We start from the raw sequence: 26,346 nt of genomic DNA on the forward strand, positions 1-26,346 counted from the left end.
AACACTTCCTAACAGACATTATCACAACACTAACCCTGTATTAATATCATTAATCTTATTTACATCTCCTAAATTATTAAACTACATATTTACATTGAGCTACACACATCCAGCTCCCCTGTTCCTAGTCTCTGCTTGGTCTCTCCCACCTGGAACTATAAAAAGGTGTCCAAAAGCCCCGGGGAATTCTTTTACCCGAACACCTCAGGAAAGAGGAAGAGAGCAGGCACAGGTAAGCTTTGTTGAAGATCACATTTCAATCACATGCAAAATACCAGAACATATTTAATTGTTTTATCTTTCATGTCACTGCTAAGTTATTTATCAATTAACTGAAATGTATTTTCTGTGTTTATCACTAGATGAATCCTGTGGCCTGAACCATGTGCTTCACCATTTGACCAATAAATTAATTAAACCAATTCAACAAAAATGTGTCTCTTAATTTCATTAAGAACTGCAGTTTGTCACAGTATTACAATTGACTCTTTTTTTTAAATTACAACAGTTCATAAATGTAACAGTCCATAAGTAACGTCACCTCGTCGTTACAGTCATCAACACAGCGTTCTTTATGCTCATAGTCAGAAAGGATGGCATCAAAACGGCGGTTGTAGCCATCCCCCGATGAAAGGAAACCTTGAGGTGCCCTAGTATAGCGCCAGCGTCCGAAGGGCGTGATAAAGGTGGTCAGGTGACGATCGGACTCACGCAGGGGTACACTATGGTAACCGTTCCAGGCATCAGTGACAGTCTTCCAAGTGTCTCTGGGGATACGGCGAGCGAGTTGGAAAGGGGACTCAGTGGCGAAAGTCTCACGCTGGCAGAACTTGTTGAGAGGGGAGAGGTCCACTGTCCTGCGGGGGAACCATCATGCTTCCGGGTGACTACCATACGATGGCACCACGTCACAGGTTCACCATAAGGCACACGTTCAATGACACCTAGGGCCTCGTCCCGGAGGAGATCATCATAGACCCTCTGCTGCCAGTGTAGGGGCACGGTGGCTGCGGTGTGGCATGCTTTGGGTGGGGCTGTTGGGTCCACATGTATCTCGACAGGTGGCCCCTCCATACATGGCAACGCTCGATGGGGGCAGGTGTTAAATGTAGATGAGGCGTATCTCTCGAGCAGCCAACCCTTCATCCTGCCATTATATTCCGGCGTGCAAGGGAACGGCAGTCCCGTGGGCCGTGCTGGTGGGGCTGTACACTGGGGGCACGAGCACTGAGCAGGATGAGAACTCTCCGGTTCCTTGCGGCTGGACCGCGTGGCATTGACGGACAAGGGCTCAGGAGGCATCCCAAGAGCGACAGGGCTCTGTCCGTCTGTGGACGGAAAGTTCACGGGCAGGAGGCCAAGGTTGAGCAGTGACTCTTAGGAGAGGTACATGGCAAAAAATGCCCCTTCAATGGCTATAGGGGAACGGTTCGCGGCCGACAGGCTCAGGCTAATGGGGCGCAGATCGTCACGTGAGAAACCACAGGCCAGGAACTCCTCCAGTGACCAAAGGTCTGACTGCGCACCGGTGTCAGCGATGGCGGATAATGTCGCCTGAATGTCCGAGCCCCGGCCACTGGTGCTGCCTCTTACGCCCACCATACAGTCAATCGAGATAGTGATGGGTACTCGGGGCTGGTCTCTTAGTCTTGTACATTTCCACTCGCCTTTAGAGAAAATATGGTGCTCGAGCCTGATGGTCGTAGGATCATTGACACCACCGTGAGTCATCGGGAGACGACGTTGGTGGCGGTTCATGTAACGCCGGACAGGGCGGGCACCAGACTGGATTGAAGAAATCTGGGATATGGGCTCTGATTCCACAGCGGCGTGTAGACCAGCAGATGACGGCTGCTCCCGCCTTTTACGACGGCGTGCCCTATAGCAGTCAATGCACACCCCGTGAGGTTTAGTATTCCATCCACGAGGCCCCTTTGTGAAGACCTTAAAGGCGCTCTTATAGTCTGGGCATGAGGCCTGCCTCGCCTTGTCTGCTGGGGCTGGGGTAGCGCTCAACTGCGGGGCTCTTAGAGAGCGCTGGAATGACGACATGGCCGATAGGTTCGACACCGGGAGAGCATTGCGAGCCATTTCTTTGTTCTCAACAAGCGCAATCACATCATTCACGGGTTTGTTTATCACATCAGGTATGCCCAGTGTTTCACGCCATATATCGGAGTCATAAATCCCGTTGATAAGAACGTCACGGATAATGTGGTCAGTGTAGTCCACGTCCCTACCACACACACATACTGCGTTATAGGCACATGTCTCTGCTTTACCCCGTACTCTGGCAGTGAAAGCACGGAATGTCTCATCACCTTCCTGGTGTAACTGGAGCAACTCAGTACGCAGGACACATGTAGCCACAGGGATGACCGCTAGTGACCGCATGGTGGCAATGAGTTCAGGCAGAGGTCTGGAAGCAGCATTGGGGTCAGCTTTCAACAGGCTGTCCCCGAGATCAGGCCCAGCGCACTGGAATAGCTGGAAAGGGGCCTAAGCGTCGCCTATGCCTGAACCAGCACGAAAAACATCCCAGCGACGAGTGAATACGTTCCATTCCTCCACCGATATGCCGATGTCAACCTTAGGACGATCAAGTGTTGGTCCCTGAGGTAGTGGGGCCCGGGCTGGCACGGCCATGACAGGTGGGATCTGATGCACGAGACCATGATTCATCAGCAGGGCGATGGCGAGGGCCTCAGACACATCTCCCGTCTCAAAAGCGCAGCCAGGGACAGAGCACTCGACGTAAACCATGTCTCATTCATGAAGAAACACACTCCTCTATGTCAAATGGTTTTCTTTAATGACAGAGATGAATGAGACCTGCAAATACAAAAGTGCAGCTAAGCAGGAGCTTATAACTCTTATATAAAGCTAAAGCATGTACAAGAACATAGAGAACAAATATAAATGAGCAAACTCACATGAAATAAGTGGAACAGCTCACAAACACGTCTTAGCAAGAGGGAAGCAGCAGAAAACATGGATGCCTCCTGACTAACTCAGACACCAACGAAGCAGAGGCCTACAGTGGCCCCTAGTGGCCGGTGGTAAACCCTGCATGTAGGGCCATTTTCTGTCTCGTAAACGCCTTTCCTCTCTCCCTCTTAGCTCTGCTGAGCACGGATCATCTCTCATCCAAAGGTGCGCTGCTACCTCCTACATGTTACCTATTATTTTGCTATCTGGCTCACAGGCTGGGGTATTTTGTACCCCCCTCCTCCACCTCCCCTCCTCCCGACACGCATCAATGACCGGTTCTCACCATTGCAACATTATCAATAATGTACTCAGGTCCATGCAGGTTTTGTGTTAGTATATGGAGCTGTGAGCTGCAGGATATGTCACAATATCACTCTGTTGCGCCATAATCTCATTAGTTCCTGCTTCTTTTCCTCCTTTGCTGGGTAGCATCAGTGGCTAATCGCTCATCTAAAGGTGCACTGCTGCCATCTTCAGGGTACAGTTGGTCACTACAACACCCCGCAGCTTAGATATTGATGAGGGACCTCCGCCAGGGTATTTTCTAGTAAACAGTTATCTCGTCAATGGCACTGAGCGTTTGGATTTGAAATGACGAGTTATCTCGTTAATGGCATTGAGTGAGTTAAGTACCAGTAAAATTACTGATTTAGAAATATCCTCAAAAAAGTACAAGTACCCATAAAAGCAACTCAACTACAGTAACATGAGTACTTGTAATTCGTTACTTTCACCTCTATTGGTTGGTTCAAGCAGCATCGTCATTTTTAATAGATTTTTAAATACAAACTTTCAATGCCTTTTTGATGTCTGTAAATTTCGAATATGTGCTGTGAGTGAGTGGCCTGATTTCTGATGAGTTCCAGCTGCAGGATGCAATCAGCAGCCCCATATAGGTGGCATCCTGAACATCAGTCAGTGCCTAGATTGTAAGCAACTCAGAGCTCAACTCAGCGATCTTTCTCTCGATCGGCTCCTGCTTCCGCCTTGTACTGTCTCGCCTCTGCCTGTACCTGCTCGTCTGCCTCCGTCTCTTTTGGGTCGTGGAGACTCCCCCCGATTCCAGCCTGGATTCTCTGTTTCCCCGGAATCCCTAGCAATCCTGTCCATGTCAGCACCAGACTATGCCTTTGCTACGTTGCCTGCTCTCCTTATCCTCGGCCCCGCCTCCCTGAAGACTCAGTTAGGCCTCGCACTTTCTAGCGGACCACAGGTTAGTTTCAGTCCTTTGCTTAGTCCATTGCTACAGTCTCTTTAATGCTAAACCATTTCAGTTAATCCCTCTCTTCCACCAGGTCTTGCCAGCTCCCTCAGTTATTTAAATAAACAGTGAAATTCAGTTCTGCCTTTGTGTGTTTGTCATCTGCACCTGAGCTTTTACCCGCCCCATAACAATTAGGCATAAAGTGCTGATAATGAGTTACAAAATTACTCATTACATAATTTATCCTTTATTCAAATAAACCACAAGTACCTCAATTTACTTGGGATTATTTAATCAAGCCCAATTTTGTTGCATCTGATTTACAATTAATTTGTATAATGAAATAGTAAATGGACCTCTATGGCTCTTTTTGTTCTAGCTTCTTGAGTAAACCCGAAGATACACACTATCAACCACAAATCTATGATTTACACACACATTACCACAGCAGCGGTCTTTACCAGATATATTTACAATGTTTTCTTGTTTTTTATTAGATATTGACTCAAAAAGATTGTGTGTGTTGATCAACATCACCTGTCCTAAATCCACATGTGCTTTGAAATCTTTGTGAGGGACCATGGTGATAACTTCTGTCTTGCCAAACACATGAAACTATCTATAATAATTTCACATTATTTGCTCAATAACCAGTTTTTTCTCTAGTGTTTTAGCTAATAATTAATCAACAATGTAATATGCAGGGCTCAAAACTACATCCTACTTATTTACTATTCCATTATGTTGTCTGACACAGGTTTGTGTTGAAAGGGCAAGATCCTCAGCAGCGTAGCCCAGATGGTCCTCTCCCCAATCACCCCCACCAGCTCTTCTGGGGGGGATTCCAAGATGTTTTCCAGGTCAGACAAAAGATAATGTACCAATTCTACCAATTTATCATGTATATATAGTTACTGGTAACTAACTGTACTGCTGGTATGTCTGCCAATCAGTTGTCCATAATTAATCATTAGTACTGTAGTAACAGTTATTTGTCAGGCAATTAAATCCAACTTTATTTGTATAGCGCAATTTACAACAAAGTCATCTCAATGCGCTTATCAATATGAAATTCATAATAAGAAAGAGAAAACCCAACAAGATCCACATGAACAAGCATTTAGCAACAGCGGGAAGAAACAACTCCCTTAACATTAAGAAATCTCCAACAGAACCAGGTTCAGAGGTGGCAGCCATCTGCTGTGACTGGTTGGGGTTAGTGGACAGAAGGACCAACAGAACAGGATAGAGAGATAGAACATCAGAGTGTCTCAGACTAGTTGAGCCATGAACCACAGATCAGGAACTGCCATCATCAGCTTCACGACACCTGAAACAGAGCAGAGAGAGCAGGACGAGGAGAAGGCACTGACTGCAGAAAAACATGATACATTATTATCAAGTCAGCCTGTCTTGGCCTTGGACCTCACTCTCAGTGGCCGAGTCAACACTTATTATAAAGGTGACGAATCTATTCCCATTTATTGGTAAGCTAACAGCGACTCCACGGTCTGTAAATGTGACCATTTGTAGATGAGCCCATGTCCACTCTAGCGGTTATGTTATGATTCAGTGCTGTTAATGCGGACTGTAAATGGCAATGACCTAAAACCTTTTTTAAATGAATTTCAGACTTCATGGTTATACAAACACAGTCACAGAACAAATAAAAGTGTGTTCAGCCAAGGAATGCGTGAAAAAAAAACATATTTTTTTGGCAGCAGGAAGGAACATTCTACACCGCCTCCCCCAAATAAAGTCTTGGATCTAACGTTATTTAACCCCAACCAGCAGATATTTCAACAATTGGGTCACAACCAACCTTGCACAATATCATCGCAACATATAACACTTAAATCCAGATAATCTCCTCTCCCTCCCCCAGTCCTTCATCACAATAAATTAGGATTATATTTATGTGGCCCCATTTAACACCCAATCACGTAATTGTAAATAAGTTTAAACCTGATGATAACCTTCTCTGCTTAACAGAATCACGGCACAGATCATCAGACTATGTTTCACTGATTCACACTCCATCTGAATTGATTTATCTTGAAAAGCCAAGACGAAGGACAATAAATCAACTTCTTCCCATCCTGGATGTTCAGTCTTTTATCTTTAAACTAGGCACTCTAACTTCTCCGGTCCATGCCATAGATTATCTCCCTCCCCCCACAACCAAAGTGTCCTTCAGATTTTTCAGGATACTACTGTTAATTACTAACTGTATTACCAAATGTAAGAGAAAGACATTCATCCTTATAAATAGGCCATAATTACTGCCTGCTCCACCTAACACTCCACCCTTCTTCACTTTACGTCCTCCAATTCAAAGTTGCTGTCTGCCGTTCTGAAGAAGCTATAAATAAACCAACTGACAGCATTTCTGTCTTGTTGACACATGATTCACTTCAACAAAGGATTGACTTCTGAATGACAAAAACTGGCCCATATACAACTTTGAGTTCATTTGAAATTGTTTGTCATGATTCATTTGTGAATGTCAGGGTCAAATACATGAGCTCATGAAGAGAAAACAACATATACACATTATGAGAGCAGGAAGAAATTTTACATTTAACAGTCGTCTTTTAATTAGAAGATGTTTTACATTTAGAAATCAAACAATCCGTTATTGTAGTTAAAGATTATATTTACTGCTGATTTAAAGCAATACAAATTAGATACAAGACTATAGATTGATTTATTATTACAGTGCCCGTCGGAAGTATATATTCATATAGTGGGAGCCTAAGAGAACAAAGAGGTGTACATACTTTGTACTCCGTAGTGTTATAAAGGGGTATATTTGCGGGTGCAAAGTAAAATAGCTTGTACAATTTTCCTGGTTTAATTCTATGGGACATGCGCATGATAAATGTATTTGTTGTTGGTTTTTACTCATTTTTTTTCTTTGTTTGGTGTATTTTTCTGTAATGTATGTTTTCTGGAATCATTACGTGCATTTTTTTGTGTCTTTCTGTTGTTTTTTTTTATGCCTTTTTGTATAAATATTTTTGTTGCCATTGTAGTGTGATTCTGGAGTCATTTGGTGTATTTTTGCATCTTTTTTGGTGTAGTTTTGTGCATTTTGAGTCATTTTCATTTTTTATTGTCGTTTGGTGTATTTTTCTGTAATAAATGTTTTTTAGAGTAATTTTGTGTGTTTTTGGAGCCTCTTTGTATATTTTTGTGCATTTCTGTTGTCGTTTTGTCTACTTTTTGTATAAATATTGTTTAGTTTTTTTAGTTTTTTTTACTCATTTAGCATATTTTACACACACATCTACGCACGCACGCACGCAGACCTTTCTTGCATTATAAATAGATAGATAGGTTTATCATGTAGGGGTCTGATGTGTCTGGTCTGCTTATTTGGTATATGAGTTGTTGAATGTGTATTAAGTTAAGTATTTAAAAGAGAATTCAGACTTTTTGTTTAACAATTTTAGATTTTTGCATTTTGCTCTCAAACTGTCTTTCAGTGATGATGTTACTGTCCCTGAGGTTGATTATATCTGATTTATCTCATTACTTACATGCAGATTGTGTTGTTGTTAGATTCAGTTAAAATCAGATGTTGATGAAACTCTTTGTTCCAGAAAATAGGCCTTAAAAAAGTTGACTGAGAATATATTATATTTTGGGTAAATAAGTGCTATTTGAGGGTATAAAACGATCAACACTTGTGAAAAAAAATTATGTATGATTGTGCATGAGTAAGGTTTTGGTAATTCAATGAATTACAGCAGGAGTTCTCAACCTTGGGGACAAGACCCCATTGGGGTCACAAAACACTGGGAGGGGGTCGCCAGATGCTATCAAGAATTATTAGGTTATTTACATATCCCTGGTTCTCTGAGTAATGAGTGAGATGTCTCCCTGTGGCAGGGGTCTGCAACCTGCGGCTCAGGAGCCTCATGTGGCTCTTTGACTCTTTTGCAAAGGCTCCCTGTAGCTTTAAAAAAAATAAAATAATGAATTGTTATTTCTTACAGGGTATTGATGATTAATGACACTAACTTCAAATAAAATTATGATAAAACAACTTCTTTAACCTAAAAATAAATCACATTATGCAATAACTCTGCCAACTTTCTACTTCACTTCCTGCAACCTCTACAAACCATCAATTTTCATTACACCTGTGGCTAACCTTAAGTTTTAAATCCCTGGTAAGATAACTAAACTAACAAAAAGACTATTCTGGAAGAAAATAGAGATTTTATTTGTGTGGAGAAAGATTTATTTAACTGCCAACATGTGGCTTCATATGAATGCTTGATATGTTGCAAGAAATTAGCAGCATGTGTTGGCTGACATGATCACGTGTTGTCAAATTCAAGTTAGTTTTTGAAGCCTTTCAAAAACATTAACACGTAAAATGATTCAATATTATTTCAACTGTATAGAATTTTATACACTGTATTGTCTTCATTCAGAAGGTATTTTTTCACGGCTCTGAAAGGACTTTATTCCAGGCGAGATTAGGCAAAATGGCTCCTTTGAGAGTAAAGGTTGCAGACCCCTGCCCTATGGGATACATGCCCCTGCGTCATCCCTCAAACGCCATTCAAAAATAAGCACTCACTCGCCAAGCAAGAAGGGCTGTCTGGTGAGACATCGCACTCATATTATTCAGAGAACCGGTGTTATGTAAATAACCTAAAGTTCTCTTTCATAATACTCGTTTTGATGTCTCACTATTGGATGTGGTAGCTCCCGTATTGCAGACAAGCTTATCACGCATACACCAGCCCGCAGGGCAAGCACTGTTTCGATCTGGACAGTGGAACCGCCTGCGCCACGCACGGAGCGGAGACATCCAGCCTGTACAACCGGACAAACGTGAGGGGCGAGGTCCAGCTTGCCGCAGCACAAATGTCCTGAACAGTCAATCTCTCGCTCTCTGGTGTGCTGACTGAGAGAGAGAGGTGGTTAGCTAACGCTAACACATGGCAGCTAGCAAGAGTGCTAACTGGAGAACACCAACAATCAGCGCCTGGCGTCAATGGTGAGGCAGTGAGTGCAGTGTTGGACCGAGCCGTCCACTAGTTTGTTAACATCCAGAACTCAACAGTCGTGGTGGGGCGTCGAGTGCAGGGTTGGACCGAGCCAATAACAGGTGTTATGGGTCGGTGCTCGACGGCCGTGGTGAGGCGTCGAAAGCAGTGCTGAACCAAGCATGGAGGCGAGGAAGCACTGGTCAACCTGGTATGGTCGAGAGCAAAGAGAACATCCACCAGCAGCGTCCGGCGACAAATTCCAAAAAAGGGTCCATCTGCAGACAGTTGAGCCACTAGTAGACCCGAGATAGCTCTGAGTGAGAAGAGGCGTTTGAATGGCGTAGTATCCTCCGCCCACGCTACTTATAGTAGGTGGGACTACCTACGGCGGAAGGATACGTTTCACCAGCCAATCAGGACATTGGCGTAATGAGATTAGGCTTCTGAGGGATGACGCAGAGACGTGTATCCCATAGTGAGACATTGAAACAAGCATTATGAAAGAGAACTAAGAATTTTGTTTTTCTGCATCTACACCAAACTTGCTGTATTTTAACTTATTTTAATCACTTTAATGCCATGTTTTTGCCCCTTTTAATGTATTTTTGCTACATTAATCCAATTTCCGCCACTTCTCCATCAAATTTCAATGCCTTTTCTGCACAATTGTTCAACTTGCAAGATATTTTTGGCACTTATAAACCCTTTCCACCACTTGTCCCACCTATTGGCACATATATGTTGACCCATTATTGGCACCCTTAACCTCTTTTCACCATATTTCATCCTTATTTTTGCCAATTTAACCACATTCACAATTTGACATGCCCATAATTTGCCAGTTTAAACTAAGTGTTCCTACTAAGTGTTCCAGCATTGACACTTTGAACCCTTTTTACCACTTTTTCTGTCTGGTTTTGGCCACTTCTAATTTGAAACTTTCAACCAATTTCTCTGGTTTTTAAAATCCCATTTCACCTCCTTTCCCACCATTTAGGTCACATTTAATCAATTTTATTCCTGATTAAAACAACGATTTACATCTTTAAGATGATTTTATTATCTGTGGCAAAAAAAAAAATACTAAACTTCCTGGATAACAGTGGATATTCCTCAGATGAATAAATAAATGTGGTTATCACAGATTCATAGAACAATGGACCATAATTTTGCTGACTATGGATGGACCCCTTTATTCCCCCTTATAGATGGCCCTGTCTCCAAGGGGTGTCCCTGGTCTCTGGAACCTTTTATTTTGGGGGAACCACTGCCCTACAGAAGGTATATCTGCCCCGGTGTCACATACTGAGTTTACTTCTGTACTGATATTATAACTCTAACATAATCCAATAAACAAATAAAACAGCAAAAATTAACATATGCAATCTCAGTGCGTCGTGAACTCAGCACATGACACCGGAAAACCTTCACCACTATATGGCAACGCAGCACGTCATCAGTGAACGTTGGACGGAACAGACGCAGCAGGAAGCGGCTGTTGTTGTCATCCCAATTGATGTCCGGTTAGCTTCAGTGTTTCTCTTCTACGGGTCGGATTTTTCCGATTTTAACTCAACGGACAGTAAAAAACAGCCCGGGAAGGGCCACTGTCCGACCATGAAGACTTGCTTTTTCAGTAGTCTTAGGTGTTCCCGGCTTGGCCGATGTCACCAACCCGGTTAAGTTAGCACAGCATGCTAACAGGCTAAGGCTCCTGTCAAAGTGCGCTGAGCTGACAGGACGGGTTATTTTAGAACCACAGGGCTGTAAACCGTGTTTGGAGTGAATTTGAATAGAAAGGCTAATCTCGTAGATTATGAAAGGGTTTTGTAACTGGGTGTGGCTTGGTGTCGCTTGTTTGTAGGATCTGGAGCTCACGCAGTGAAACCATCCAGGATAACACGATCCCTCAGCTGAGCTCAGGAAGTTTGTGATGACAACGTGTCACATGTGCTGTGTTCAGTGGATCCTGGTAGCAGAGCAAACAGGTGTGACACAACAACCTGTTCCCAGGCCGGGGAGCAAATTTGCACAACTTTAAAAAGCCTGTCACACCAGCGGCAGACATTACATCCTGAACGTTTCTGGGTTTTTTTTGTTTGTTTGTTTTTTTAATTCGTGATGTGGAATTTACATAGAACACCTGTTTAGGTGGAACAGATGGAGCGAGAGTGGTCAGAAGTGAGCATCAAAGGTCATCAGGATGTTAGTAAGTGAAATGTTTTAAAATGTGCACAGAACCGACGGGTTCTTACTTAAGTTGTGCAGTTGATCTTTGTAATAGTTGTTTGGTTTGGACAGTGGCAATGCCTCAACATATGATCTCAGATTGAGACTGTGTCTAGCTGTAGTTGTAGGTTTATTGGTAAGATTTCACCCAACTACCACAATGCCACCTTTGTTGTTCCTGCCATTGCTTCTGGGAGCCTTTTATGACCTTGGACAGGCAATGTCCCAGGATGAGAAGCTCAGATTAAGGTGAGTTTGTGAATACATTTATGATACACTGTCAAGTGTTAATGTTCTAATATTTTTATGTTGCTTGTGTATTTGTCTTCAAAGAAACCAAGTAATAGAGATGTTTGACCATGCCTATCAGAACTACATGGTAAGATCAAAGTGTTACAGTTGAGCCAAATATTGTACATAATATAGTATTTTTCAAGGCAAATCATGTTGTTTTAATATTCCCAAGACTGTAAACATTCTCTGTTCCTAATGTAAGATTTCAGACCGAGTTGGTCTCTAATGAAGCTGATGTAAATATTGTGTGTTTTCAGGACCACGCGTACCCAGCAGATGAGCTGATGCCACTAACATGCAGAGGACGAGTACGTGGCCTCGAACCAAGCAGAGGAGACGTCGACGATGCGCTTGGCCGGTAAAGAACAGCCTTCATTTGTTCTACACGGACAAAGAAATGATAAACCTACTTTGTAATAAACCATTCTAGGTTGTACAGTACATATCTCTACATATGAATAGACCTCTTTCTCCAATTGATAATTAGTATGCCGATTTTGTTTGTTTGTCTGTCATAGTCAGATTAGCTATATTGGAAAAAGTGTGTTCTTCTATTCAGAAATAAATCCTAATTTTAATCCTAACCCTAAAACAGCCAAACACTGATTAACCCTGTTTGTGCTCCCCGTGCCAGGTTTTCTTTGACCCTCATTGACACTTTGGATACACTGGTGGTGAGTACTTTTTCTCCTTGCATGTAGTCGTATAACAATAATTTAAAAAAAACATAGATTTATTAACTTTTTCCCCCTCAATATTTTGGCATGTAATGATAAGAGTCCTTAAAACCGACGAGTAAATAAATACAGATCAGTTGTATTGTAATACTTGTTTGATTTTTATAATGTCATTATAAATGTGTGTGTAGATCTTTAAAAAAAAAAAAAAACAACTTTATTTAACCAGGATATTTAGATTGAGATTAAGAGTCACTTTTTCCAAGAGACTCCTGGAAGCAGTTAGTTTTAATGCACTTGCTCAAGGTCCTACAGTGGATTCCAACCAGCGACCCTCCAGTTACAAGTCCGCTTCCTAAAGCGCCACCACTGCCCCACAATCTTGATTGTCATGTTTCCCCCTGCAGCTTTTAAACAAGACAACAGAGTTTGAGGCTGCAGTGAGGAGGGTCCTGTCAGATGTAAGGCTGGACAATGACATTGTGGTGTCAGTCTTTGAAACCAACATTCGAGTCCTTGGGTGAGATTGGTCAGGGCTATAATTTAGCCAACTGCTTTCACACAACTTGAAATACATATTAATCTTTGAGCAGCTGTGAAAACACTGCTTTAAAGCAAACACGTGGATGGAGTCAATAGGCTGTTGTCATATGAAGTTGTGTGTGTGTGTGTGTGTGTGTTTAGGGGTTTACTGGGAGGGCACTCCATGGCTGTGATGTTAAAGGAGGGAGGTCAACACATGCAGTGGTACCAGGATGAGCTGCTGCACATGGCCAAAGACCTGGGGCTCCGGCTGCTGCCAGCGTTCAACACAAGCAGTGGGCTGCCTTATCCTCGGGTAAGAGAAGAAAGATGAAATAGATGAATAAAATCGATAAAGACCACATAATGTATGGATTAAGAGCAACACTTTGTGCAAGTTATAAAATTTACCAGATATAAAATCTCAGCTCGTGAGTTCTTTAAGTCAGCAGCTATTGTAGCCCTGTGTCTAGTGTTGATGTATTCAAATGTATTTGTGTTTGTAAGGAACCTGTTTACACTTTAAGTTGGGAATTGTTTTATTTATTTATAGTTTTTTATTTATCGTGATGTTTATCGTTATTGTGATAAATACCAGAAATTATCGGGATAATTTTTTTAATATAGTCCATATCGCCCATCCCTACTACGTATACAGGAAATACAAAATATGTAAGAAACTGACCATATCCAAGCATTAAGTGATAAATATCAGTCCCAACAGGATCTTTAATTTAAATTTCATTGATTTTGTGACCAATTTCTATTTAATTAAGGGAAATATTATGTAATATTTTGAGGAAACTTGAAGGATTTTGTAAGAATTGAGTTTTTTCAACAGTTAAACATAAAAAATAACTGCAATCATGCGATATAAGCACCGGGAAAACTGTGAGCCTCTGCAAATATTGTTGAGTTTCATTCAAACAATGATTCATGGCTCCTGCTGGCCATATTGGAAGCTGTAAACTGAATTGACCCTAAAGTGACACGCATACACACAATGGGTCCAGAGGTTCCACGTGACAACGCAGGCACTAAATATTTATTAATTCTAAGACCTTCCACTGTTCATCGGCTTCTCCTGGGAGGCAGAATTGTGACGTTTATTACATTTTGATGACACAAAAGTTGGATAAATATCAGATGCGTATTAGATTTAGGATCACATATGGAAATGTAACTTGTGCTGTTCAAACTAGATCAGATAAAGGTCACATATGCACAAAAAAAATATCCGCTGCATAACAGCAATGGAGCTGATACGTTTCCATTAAAGTCAATGTTTCAATTTCCACCGCATGCTTATGTGGTCCTTCACAGCTGCGTAACTAGTCCGTCAGTCTGGGGCCCTCCGCAACAGATACGCAGACCTTCTTTTTTTGCTGGACGCCTGAGCAACGACGCATAAATTTACCAAAAATTAGCTTGTGCAGGACAGGAAGTAGTGCATAAACACAGAATAAAACAACAGGTTTATATTCAAAATAAAATACTTTGTGTTTAAGGCGGATCGTGTTTCCATCCATTTTCCAACTGCTGGTGCCTATTTCCAGCTTTCTTCATGCACTAGGCAGGGCTACACCCTGGACAGGGTGGCAGTGGATCATATTTCACATCTAAATATGGCACTTATTCATGGTTGAATCACAATAAGCTCCATAAAAGCAGAAGATCTACAGGGCAGGACCAAATGGATTATCTTCAGCTCCTCTCCAAGGACACAGTGAACTGTTTATATGGCTTTGTGGTTCTCTTTGTATTCACTACAACTCGCTACATCACCCGATTACGTGTGAATTAGCGAGATCTCATTATCCTTGCTGCAACTGTTTCGCATCACAGATGGAGGCGGTGGGGATTGACTGACAGCGAGTTACGCTGCAGAGACGTTACGGAGTGGAAATTCGAAGTCAGACTACTTAACCAATTCTAACATGTAGTCAGTGAAGATAAAGCATCTGTGTTGATTTCAAGTGAAGTCATACTGTTGTAGGAAACAAAATTACAGAAATGTCTCTGAACTCATTTGCTGACCCTGTTTACGCCCCAAAAATGATCATTTCATGAGCACACTCTTTCTATCATATGCTCCACCCACATTTTTTAACATTTTCAGGTGGTTACCACAGTTTCAATGCTAATCGCTAAATATTTTTTAGCTTTTTCTTCGACTTACAAACTGTGCCTGTTGTGACACAGGTTAACCTGAAATATGGTGTTCGAGGTCCTGAGACGAGGACGGGCACTGAGACGGACACTTGCACAGCCTGTGCTGGGACCATCATTCTGGAGTTTGCCGCCTTAAGTCGCTTCACTGGGGACCCCGTGTTTGAGGTAATATTCTCTGGTGATAGCACACTTTTGATATTTTTTGAATCGCATATGCTTATTTACCACACCAATGAAAAGAAAAGACAAAAACCTTTAGAATAAGATTAATAAAGTCAATAAAATTAATGATAAATACATAAATAAAATCCCGCTGATTTAATACTAACAGCTCTGCTATATATATATATATATATATATATATTTGTAAACCTAATGTAGTGATTTAGCAGCTTTATATTGTTTATTGTTTCCTACTATTACAAACTGGCTGAGATATCTTACATGTTATACCTGATTGTATCTTTTATTTATTTACTGCCTTCCTTATTTTTGTATATTCTGCAATTTTAATGTCTTTTTCCTCCCCCCCAAAAAAATATTGTATCGTCATCACGAGCCAATTATCATGTATCATATTGTAAACAGTGTATCGTCCCACCCCTATTAACTTATATGAAAAAATATGTACTTGTAACTTTGCACTGGAGATCAGAGATTGAATCTGACTGATTATATGTTTGTGAGGTTTTATATGAATAGCAAATATAAATCATTAGTTGAGGAGTTGTGCTTTATTTATTACATTGATAGCTGACTGATGTTAGCGGACAAATGTTATTGTAAACCAAACTATCTACTGAATATAGTTAATTTTAAACTGTAGGTATAAAATGTGCATTTCTAACTTTATTTTAATTTATAAACATATTGCAACATTGTTGGTAGTGATGAAAGATGTATCTACTCCTACAGAATGCAAGTAGCATCGATAGCTTTCCCTCATGTCCCTTTTAAAAGAAGAAATATCTATCTATATATAAATTAATCATACTCTATAGTGGACTTGTTTGTAAGCAGGAACAAAAGAGTTGAGGTGCATTTATCGCTTGTTGTTGCAACTTTGCAAACCTTTTATTAACTGTTTTAGTTGATTTAGTTTTAAACTTAGTCACAATATGTGATTTTCTTGTAGATATTTACACATTGTCACAAAAAGCACAGCTGACAATGGCAAGAATAAAGACAATGAGACAGAATATCTTGTAAAGATAGCTCAGTTTATTTGATGACTCATGTCCAATATGTTGTGGTTTTTTTGCTGGTAAATGCAAAAAGTTTGAATATTGGACACAAACACCTTCCCCAGCCCTTGTTGAAGCCAGGACTTTTTTTTTTCTTCCTGGCAGCAGCAACAGCAGAGTGCAAAACAAGTGGAATCCTCAGTGGAGCCTACAGAGCTACTATAGGTTGATTTGCTGTCAGTAAGATCAATAATTCCCCCTTCCTCCCTTTCAAACAGGCCCATGCCCGAAGAGCTCTGGACTTCTTGTGGGAGAAGAGACAGAGGAACAGTAATCTGGTGGGAACCACCATCAATATCCACTCAGGAGAGTGGGTTCGAAGAGGTGAGAGCGGGGACTGAGTGGACCAACAAGTTGCTGTAACAGACAGATATTAATGGTGGTTTTAGATTCACAGGATAATCTCTCTTTTAATGGTTTTTCCAAATGCATATTACAAGTATGAGCAGAACACTCAGATTCAGTATTAAATGAGGTGTGTTGTGTCTGCAGACAGCGGAGTAGGAGCAGGCATCGACTCGTACTATGAATACCTACTAAAGGCTTACATCCTCCTGGGAGACGACCAGTTTTTGCAACGGTTCAATATTGTGAGAACACACAAACGCTCACTATTTATCTGATTGCTTCCCTCTTTATTAACTGAATTTGTCACCGTTTCTGAACAATCACAAAGCAGCCTCATAAACTGGCATCATTTATATCAATGTTACTATTTATTTAATAGGCTAAACTTAAAATAACAATCTTTTGATATGTAATATTTACTTGACTTGATTTTTTTAACTGAGAAAATAGACTAAGATAGGTAATACATTTTTAAATCAATTATTAATAATGTATTCTATCTCTTATGTTATTTTCTGTGCATAATAAATTAATAGGGTAGTATTTAGAGTTTTTTTTCTTAACATCTTAGGACACACTGAAATAGTTCTCTATGCCTTTGTTGTGTGTGCTCAATGCAGCATTATGCTTCAATTATGAAGTACATCAGTCAACCTCCTCTGCTTTTGGATGTACACATCCACAAACCTCTGCTTCCTGCCCGCACTTGGATGGACTCTCTCCTAGCCTTCTTCCCTGGACTGCAGGTCTCATTACAGCATGTGAACCACAGCATTGGTCCACTTCACCAAGCCTTTAAATAACTTTGACCATTGTTCATGATGCAGGTTCTAAAGGGAGATATCCGACCAGCCATTGAGACTCATGAGATGTTGTACCAAGTGACCAAAAAACACAATTTCCTCCCTGAGGTAATTTGAATACCTGCCATCTTTGAAAAGTGAAAGTTATGCTAGTACCAAAGGGAGAAAAAAAACATGCAGTGCATATTACTTGAGACAATCTTCCAAATACTACAGATGTCACTCCCTTTTTTATTATTAAATTACTGGATATGCTAACCCCTGTGTCGTTCTTCCTGCCTCCAGGCCTTCACCACTGATTTCAGGGTACACTGGGCCCAGCATCCCTTGAGACCTGAGTTTGCAGAGAGCACCTATTTCCTTTATAAGGTAAATTTTCAGGCAGAACAGCATAACGCAGATGTTCTTCATCTATATAAGGTTCAGGGGCCAAATATGGATCAGTTTGAGCTCAAGTGTGCTGCAGATTTTAGGAGGGGGGAAAATAATAATTTTAACATCAATTGTGCCCTAGTTTTTAATATCAGTTCCGGTCAGGTATTTACTTAAAAAATCTTGATTTTGTAACCAATTTATGTGTAATTTAGTAAAATTGTGTGTAAGAAATTGCAAGATTTGTGGAAAAATTAAGAGTTCTTTCCACAATGGAAAATAGCAATTATTGTAGAGTCTTGATGAAATCACCACCCCGTTGTCTCAGGCAAACCTCCAGCTTAAAGAATGATGTTGAACAAGAGTTCCATAGGATATTTTTGATACATGATGTTTTGTCTGGTGTGCTCACACTGTTCTTGTGTTTTGGTCGCAGGCGACAGGAGACCCTTACTACCTGGAGGCAGGTCGCACCATCCTGGACAACCTGAACCGGTTTGCCCGTGTCCCCTGTGGGTTTGCTGCCATGAAGGATGTGCGTACAGGAAGCCACGAAGACCGGTCAGTCTTAAGACACTTGGGTTTTTCATTTGTGGGGTCAAGGACGACTCGGCGTCTGTGACGGTGGACAGAGCGTCAATGTGCTTTGAATGTGAAAACAGAAACAAACCACACGAGGAAGTGTCAGAATGTTTGCTCTTTATGTCTGGATACTATTGTAATTTAAAATAATTTACACCTTACTGGAATAACTTAATGGGTTCAAGCTCTCATGGTGGGGAGTTTGCATGTGCTCCCTGATCATGCATAAGTTTTCTCTAGTAAAAAAATCCATTAACATGTATTTTAGGGTAATTGAAGTGTTTAAATCAGACATAGGCAACTGGTAGCCCGGGGGCCACATGTGGCTCTCAGTTTCAAAAATTGTATTTTGAGAAGTTGGAAGAAATATGAAGCCCCACATAAAACACAAAATAACTCCCAAAACACACAAATCGACAGGAAAATGCACAAAGTACACAAAAAATTCCAAAAATACACAAAATGACAACAAAGTTTTTAATTTAAAGTAATTACAAAAACACAAAAAAAACCACATTACAGAATAGCTGTCAACAAAATGACAGGAAAACAACAACCAAATAATAGAAAGTGACCCAAAAAACTTAAAAATCAACAACATAAATGCAGAAAATGACAAAAAATACACAAAATTACAAGAACACACAAAATGACTGAAAAGTGACAAAACAACAAAACCACAGACATAAATGTTGATAATGTGGCTCTTAGATCAGATACAATCACATTTTTGTGTCATAGAGTTGTCCATCCCTGCTTTAAATCATCATCTATGACTCTTTTCCTGGAAAACCATTGTCCTGCATGAATTAGCTTTTAAGACATGTACGATCTTTCTTCCAGGATGGACTCCTTCTTCCTTGCCGAGATGTTTAAATATCTGTTCCTGCTGTTTGCTGAAGAAGAGGATTTACCCTTTGACGTCGAGGACTACGTCTTCACAACCGAGGCCCACCTGCTGCCCCTGTCTCTCTCCATAGCCCCACATTCCTCATCGTCTCCCTTAAACACAACGGTAATAAATAAAAAATAAAATTAAGTATTCATGTTAAAACAAGCACGCGTGCCCATTTCTCATATATTCCTCTGCTGTGGTCCTGGATTTAGTCTGAAGTGGAACTGGATGACTCCAACTTTGACTGGACGTGTCCAAATACTCGACTCCTGTTTCCTGATCCTGCCTTTCCTCGCCACCTGAGAGAACCGATACGTAGTGCGGTTGACAAGAGCTGTCCACGTCCTGCCCCTCACAGGTCAGTATTTAGGTAGATTCAACCCGATAATATAAGAAAAATACCACAGGTTTGCATTAATTTTCCTTGGTGCTAATGCCACGCTGTCCTGTTAGCTTCTGATAACACTCCTTCAAATGCCTCCTTTAGGGAACCGGGTATGGGTCGTCCTCCATTGAGAGCTCAGGACTTCATGGCAAACAACCCTGAACATCTGGAGCTGTTGAGGAGGATGGGAGTCAATCTCATCCATCTGAAAGATGGCAGAGTGCAGCTGGTCCAGCATGCCACACAGGTAAATGTTTGGCAGCCAGAAAACCAGTTCATCACCAGTGCTCGACCTCCCAGCTCCTTCCTTTTAAAGTCAAACAAAACCTCTGTGACATCTTCATGTTATACTTGCCATATTATGCCAATATTGAACACATTGCAGCATTCATAAATGACATTCATGGCTTTTTAAATGAATGGGAGACACAAAATCACAGGCGTTGCCAGGCAACACTCGGTGACGTACACACTTTGTAAACCGAGTCCATGCATACTGTTCACAGCAAGTTCATAAAACATTATTTTGCGATCTATAAGAAATAAGAGAAAGATGGATGCATAATTCTAGATACCCATACAAATGAATATGATTGGTTCAGGTCCAGAAACTAATCCCTTTGTTTATCAGTTTTTTATTAATTGAAGGGCACATTTTAATATGCATGTCATCACGAAGTGAGTCCGCCGGTAAATGGTCTTTGCTTACAACTAAACTTTATTTGCCTCTGACTTGTGCACTTAAAGCTACAGTATGTAAGTTTTTTTTTTTTTGGGGGGTGTTATTTGGTAAAAAATCCATAATCATCTTTGAGCATATTGTAATCCAAATTGTTCTGAATGGACAGTGAATCTCTTCTCCCTCTCCTGGTCCTGTAAATTAAGTTTATAAATCCAGGAGAGTGAAACTGGACTTCAGCCAATCAAAGATCATTCTACAAACATGTTTGCTCCATGGGCTGTTTTTGGCGATACTATTGGTTGCTCGACTGAAGTCAGGCACGTTCAGGTACCAAATGTAATGGCGGACGTTCCAGCAGCAGAATTCTCCATCGTGGAGTTAGGCACAACAGTTACACGGAAAAACAAGCGTAAAAAGGCAGACCGAGGTGGAGAAGCAACACTTTAAAGGCACAAATGTACTCATGAGGTACTGACCACTTTACTGCAGAGGGTCCGCCGCACACACGTACTGGTGTCAGAGGGAGAGTGAGAACAGATAGGATAAATCGTGTGTAAACGTATGAGAAGCTTATTCAAGGTGAATTCATTTTACAGTCTGGATGCAGAGTGATAGTTGTTACTCTGCCCGAGCGGCTGCCACTCAGGCAGCTGGGATCACAGCCGACTGTGTGAGCTCTCTGGCGGGGACAAGCTGACGGTAGCAGCCGCTGCTTGGGACAGTTACTACAAAGTAATACGTACATTCATGTCAGAGTCTCTAAAACCCCAGAAAAATTTCCAATAACAGAAGATAAAGTCCATACATCTGTCATTAGTCTCTATTGAAAAAAAAGTTGCTAAGAGCGTTCATAAAATACTGTATACCGGTAAAGGAGGCTAAGTTTTGGTTTTAAAACTGAGAGGAGAGAGGATTCTACAAACTGCAGCTTTAATATTTCATGATATCACAAGAACTGAGGGCCTAGTGGACAATATGTCAGCCTCTATTATAATCTGGCAGCTTATAATAGACAAAGAAACATAGATGTTATGCCTTTAGGTGTAGATTGACGCAGAACTATATTCTTATAGTTAAAAGAAAGTTATTTTGGGGTTTGGTTTTACTTTAAATGTGAATAATGCTTTTAAAGCAGGAATGGTTTTTTTAATTTCATTGGTTTGGGAAGTGATTAAAAAGCTAGGGATAAATATTTTTCCAAACTGTCCACTAGTCTTTTAACACCCTTTATAAATATGCTTCATGAACAACATCTCTTCTCCCACTTCTATCTTATATGTCTGTAGGCGGTGAGCGCCATTGCAGCTGAGGACGGTGTGCGCTTTATGCAGGAGATGATGGAGCTGTCCAGCCAGCAGCAGAAAGAGCAGCTGCCACCTCGAGCTATTCAGATTGTCTCACACCCGTTCTATGGCAGGGTGGTGCTGACGGCAGGCCCGGCACAGTTTGGCACAGACCTGTCCAAAAGTTCCACAGGGGTGAGTGGGGGTTAGGGCATGACACCATTGCTGCATATTAATAAGACATGCAGTGTTAACAGCTCCGCCTCCTTCCTCTCTCATGCAGGTTCGAGGCTTTGTCACGGTGGCTGAGCCTTACAGCGGCTGTTCTGAAATCGCCAACGCTGAGTATATTCAGGGCAACATTGCCCTGCTTCAGAGGGGTCAGTGCATGTTTGCAGAGAAGGCTCGACACATCCAGAAGGCTGGCGCCATCGGAGGCATCGTCATTGGTGGGTTTGAGCAAACACGAGATGGAAGATCGGTACTCGGTCATGAGATTAATGTTCAATTACCACATTATCTGTGAGAAAGCCTTTTTCAATGCATGTTAGTGAAAAATCACAGCTAAGTTTCTATATGTGCATTAGTCCTCTCATTCAAGTTTTAGCTTAAAGATACCAATGCTATTATAAAATAAGCAATTCTATATTTTCTTTTATAATACAAACAATGCATTTTCTGATTTCATAGTTCCTTAAGGGGATATTTGTATTTGAAATGTATTTTTGGACTCTACAATACAGCGTTTCGAGGTTTTATAGATTATAGAAATTGTAAAGTTTGTTCATAAGTTGAGTAATTGTTGCACACCTATTGAGTTTTGAGCGCATAATTAACTTAATATTTAATTTTATCTGATCTAAAAACATCTTACTTTTGAAAAATATTTTATTTAGGTAATAGCGAGAGTACAGAATACCCAAATCACTCTTGTTTTCTTGCATTGAAAGAACCTACATCTTTTGCTAAAGTCTTGGATGTGTTTTCATCCATCTTTTATTCCTCCCAGACGACAACGAGGGCAGCAGCAGCGACACGGCTCCACTGTTTCAGATGGCCGGCGACGGCCGTAACACCGACGACGTCACCCTGCCGCTGCTCTTCCTGTTTCACAAAGAGGGCAACATCCTGTTGGAGGCACTGAAGGAGTACAGAGAGGTGGAGGTGCTGCTGAGCGACAAAGCCAGAGATAGAGGTTGGTCATGGGAATTTAAACTTGTCCTTTTGTTTCTGTTATGTGTGTCTGTTTCCATCATTCGTCCATGTCCCTCCTCTGACTCAGTCCCATTATGTTGAGATGAGACGTGTGGATTCAGACATTATTTTAAGTCTCAGAGCTTATGACTCATCCAAGAGACACCCACCAACTACGGTTATAATCAGATGTGTTGGAGGTTTCCATTATTGTTGCATCCTCCTTTTTCCCACTTGGCAAATCCCTTTTTTCTCATCACCGTATATATTTCTCTAATGTCTTTTCCTTGGCTGCTCTAATCTTTACCTATAACTGTCTCCCCTTCGGATGAACAGCAGCAATATTTAAAGGCAAACCTCTACCTGGGATTCTCATTGAGGGCAGTAAGTATTCTCTTCTTAAGCCCTATCCTCTTTATTTAACCCTTTCTTTTCTTTTGTCCCTATTACACGTCGCTCTCGTAATGTTAGCATCCTCTTTTACATTTCTTACAAAGAAATGAAGCCACTCTAACTTGTTGGTGCCTCTATGATAGAGAGGCAGGAATTATTTAACCTTGTATTTTTATTTTTTTTTAACTTTATTTATGAGTTTTAACATTTTACATGTGACACACTTAAGATAGAAAAAGACATACAGCCAGGCACAAAGTATACATAAAAATACAGTACTTAGTCCAGAGTTTATCCAAAACACAAGTAGACCTGGATAAACAAACACAAAATTACTACACAACAACAAAATACATAATACTAACAATGAGGCTATTAACATCACCGTTGAATATCCAAAATTTAGCCACACACAGTTTTAGTGTAATGGGGGTCATCTAAAGTTGTAAATACTTTGTCAGTGTGTAAGCACTCTAATAAATGATCTCAGCCAAGCTTCAAATACAGATAGGGCATCAGATTTTCACATTTTAAAAACACATCTCTTTGCAATATCCATACCATAACAAAACATTGTACAGAATGTTTTGTACTTCTTTTCCAATGCACTAGAAATGACCAACAAGGCAGATTAATTTTAAATATAGAGGAATGACATTTAAATATTGAACACCAAAAGTTTTTCATCTTGTAATCTAGAATGAGTACAACAATAATGAATATCATTTAATGCTTGTATTTTAATTTTGATTGTGCATTTAGGAGTTTAACTACATGGAGTTTAAATAATGGGTGCAGGGGGGCCTTCCTGCAGATTTCAGATGTTTTCCTGCTCTAACAGACCCCATTGTAACAAGTTCTTTCTGCAGAGCTGCTTTGACACGTTAGTCAAATTTTCATTTTCAAACCTGCATGACTGCAGCCCTCCAGGACTGAGTTTGGACACACCTTTACACCAATTAGTACTAGTCCTCAAACTGCTTACCACAATGATTAATGACCTGACCACCACCAACGAAGTCACATCAATCTCATAGTAAACGGACTGAGTCCTCCAGGCCTCCCACAGTCATTGCAGCAGTCTGCTTGTTCTCTCCTGGCTGCACAATGTCAACAGAATCATTCCCTTTACTCTAACATGGCAGCAAATTACATTTAGGGCACGTGTCAAACTCATGGCCTGGAGACCAAATCCGGCCCTTTGGAGCATCCAATTTGGCCGGCAGGAGAAGGTAAAAATTACAGAGAAAACACGAATCACTGTGTAAATCAAACTCAACAATATTTGTAGTGGCATACAGTTTTCCTGGTGCTTATATCACATGATTGCAGAACAAATCCTTCAATTTTCCTCAAATCATTACATGATATTTGACTTCATTTAATAGAAATTGGTCACAAAATCGAGGAAATGTAAAGTGAAGATCCTGTTGGGACTGATACTTATCACTTATTGCTTATTGCTTACGGTATATATTGTCGATTTATTACATACTTAGTATTTTATGTATACGTAGAAGTGTAAACTAGAGCACAATAATGTTACTAATTTTTCCGCATAAAATCTGTGGCCCACTTGTGAGCTCCGTATTTGACCCCTGAACTAACATTAGTTTGACACCCCTGATTTAGGGGAGACAGCATTTTATTAAATGCTAACAGATATGCAGCTTGTCCATTTGAACCAGTTCTGTTCAGAATCCGTGTTTTTATTTTGGTTTTCTCGATTGACTTTCAGCTTGAGTTTTGCAGCGATGTGAAAAAGACTTTGTCCTCTGGAAAACATGACTCACATTCGGCATCACGCTGTTAGAAAGCCTCGCAAATCTTCTATTTTTGACCAAGCATGGCTACGAGGAGGCACGAAGAGATTAGTGATGAAGCAGAAGAGCCTGAGGTGCTAGTTTTCATGGTGTTGTTTTGTTGTTTGGGCTCTGCTGCTGTTTTAGGTGCGGATGCGCAGGAAGCTGAGGAGGGCTGCTTAACCGAGGCAACGACCTCCACCTCAGCTGAGCCCATCAACCAATCACAGATGAGCACGTTGGAGCTGGATGAATCCACTTCTGAAGAAGTGCAGCCAACGCACGAAGAAGTGACGGAGGAGCTGGGTGATTTGGAGGCTCAGGTTCTACATGAGAGAGACTCAGAGCAGAGGAAGGAACCTGTGGGCGAATCCGACCCCAGCAGTCAAACGGTGGATGAGCTGCTGGCTGATTGGCAGGAAGACTTGGAGGCTTTCCGACAAATGGAGAAAGATGAACTCTGACAGTTGTGAGGCACATGATTCCCTTTTTTGACCAGTCTGATCTCACCACAGGGAGTGAGCTGAGAGAACGCACCATCGCACATCTGCCTGGAAGATGTTGTTCATGATGGTTCCCTCTCTCTGCTGTTGTCAATGGTACCGTTTGCCAAGGCTGCACACAAACTGTACTGCCAAACCACAAGTTCACCATTTTTACATAGTTGATGGAGGAAGAGTTTTAAATTATGCTAGGACCAGACTGTGTGCTACCAGTCCAGAATACTGTTCAGGTTCCTTTTATGGATTTATGACTGTTTGTTCAATTGAAAACTGGTCCAATCACACTCTCCTTTTTTTTTCTCTGAATAATCCATTGACCAATTAGTTTTATTTAAATGTGATGATTAATTCTGAATGATTCTCTTTATCTGGAGCCTCATACAGAAAAACAGCTAAATAAGAGGTTGGGAATTTTTTTTCTTACTACAAACTTCACCTGTTTCGAGGAAATATGAAGTCATGTGTTGATGTAAATATATATTTGTCATGATTGATGAACTGAATTAATGCAGTGCTCAGGTTTCAGGCTCTGTACCACACTGTGGGGCACAAGGCCTTAGCAGCGTGACAGGAAGCCACAGGAGGGCGGTACATGGCCTGTGTCACGCTGGTGCTGCTGACTAACCAAAAGGAGCAGGAATAAACAAGACACTGCTCAATAAAAAGTGAACAAGAAACTAGATCTCCTTGTGTTGTTGGTGTGTGGAATTAAATTGTTTGTTACAAGAAAAAAACACTAAATGTTAAATGCTAGCCCCTTAA

General features: G+C 41.0%; 1 protein-coding gene across 2 annotated transcripts; it reads left to right on the top strand.

The window, feature by feature from the left end:
* The first annotated feature begins 10,652 nt into the window (after window positions 1–10,652).
* edem3 (ER degradation enhancer, mannosidase alpha-like 3) lies at window positions 10,653–26,264 on the top strand. 2 transcript variants are annotated; one of them, XM_028443643.1, is made up of 21 exons: window positions 10,653–11,682; window positions 11,767–11,812; window positions 11,985–12,085; window positions 12,362–12,401; window positions 12,812–12,924; window positions 13,089–13,242; window positions 15,129–15,263; window positions 16,561–16,666; window positions 16,835–16,932; window positions 17,311–17,436; window positions 17,518–17,601; window positions 17,779–17,862; window positions 18,302–18,426; window positions 19,291–19,462; window positions 19,555–19,700; window positions 19,830–19,974; window positions 21,696–21,887; window positions 21,976–22,141; window positions 22,702–22,887; window positions 23,223–23,270; window positions 25,229–26,264. In XM_028443643.1, the coding sequence occupies exons 1-21, from the start codon at window positions 11,594–11,596 to the stop codon at window positions 25,543–25,545; spliced, it is 2,673 nt and encodes an 890-aa protein (XP_028299444.1). In that variant the 5' UTR covers window positions 10,653–11,593; the 3' UTR covers window positions 25,546–26,264. The 2 variants fall into 2 exon arrangements, with proteins under 2 accessions (XP_028299444.1, XP_028299443.1); XM_028443642.1 differs by lacking the exon at window positions 23,223–23,270 and having other exon boundaries at window positions 10,655–11,682.
* Window positions 26,265–26,346: the final 82 nt, after the last annotated feature.

This window comes from Gouania willdenowi, chromosome 4 (assembly GCF_900634775.1).
Source record: "Gouania willdenowi chromosome 4, fGouWil2.1, whole genome shotgun sequence".
In the NCBI taxonomy this organism is placed as follows: domain Eukaryota; kingdom Metazoa; phylum Chordata; class Actinopteri; order Blenniiformes; family Gobiesocidae; genus Gouania; species Gouania willdenowi.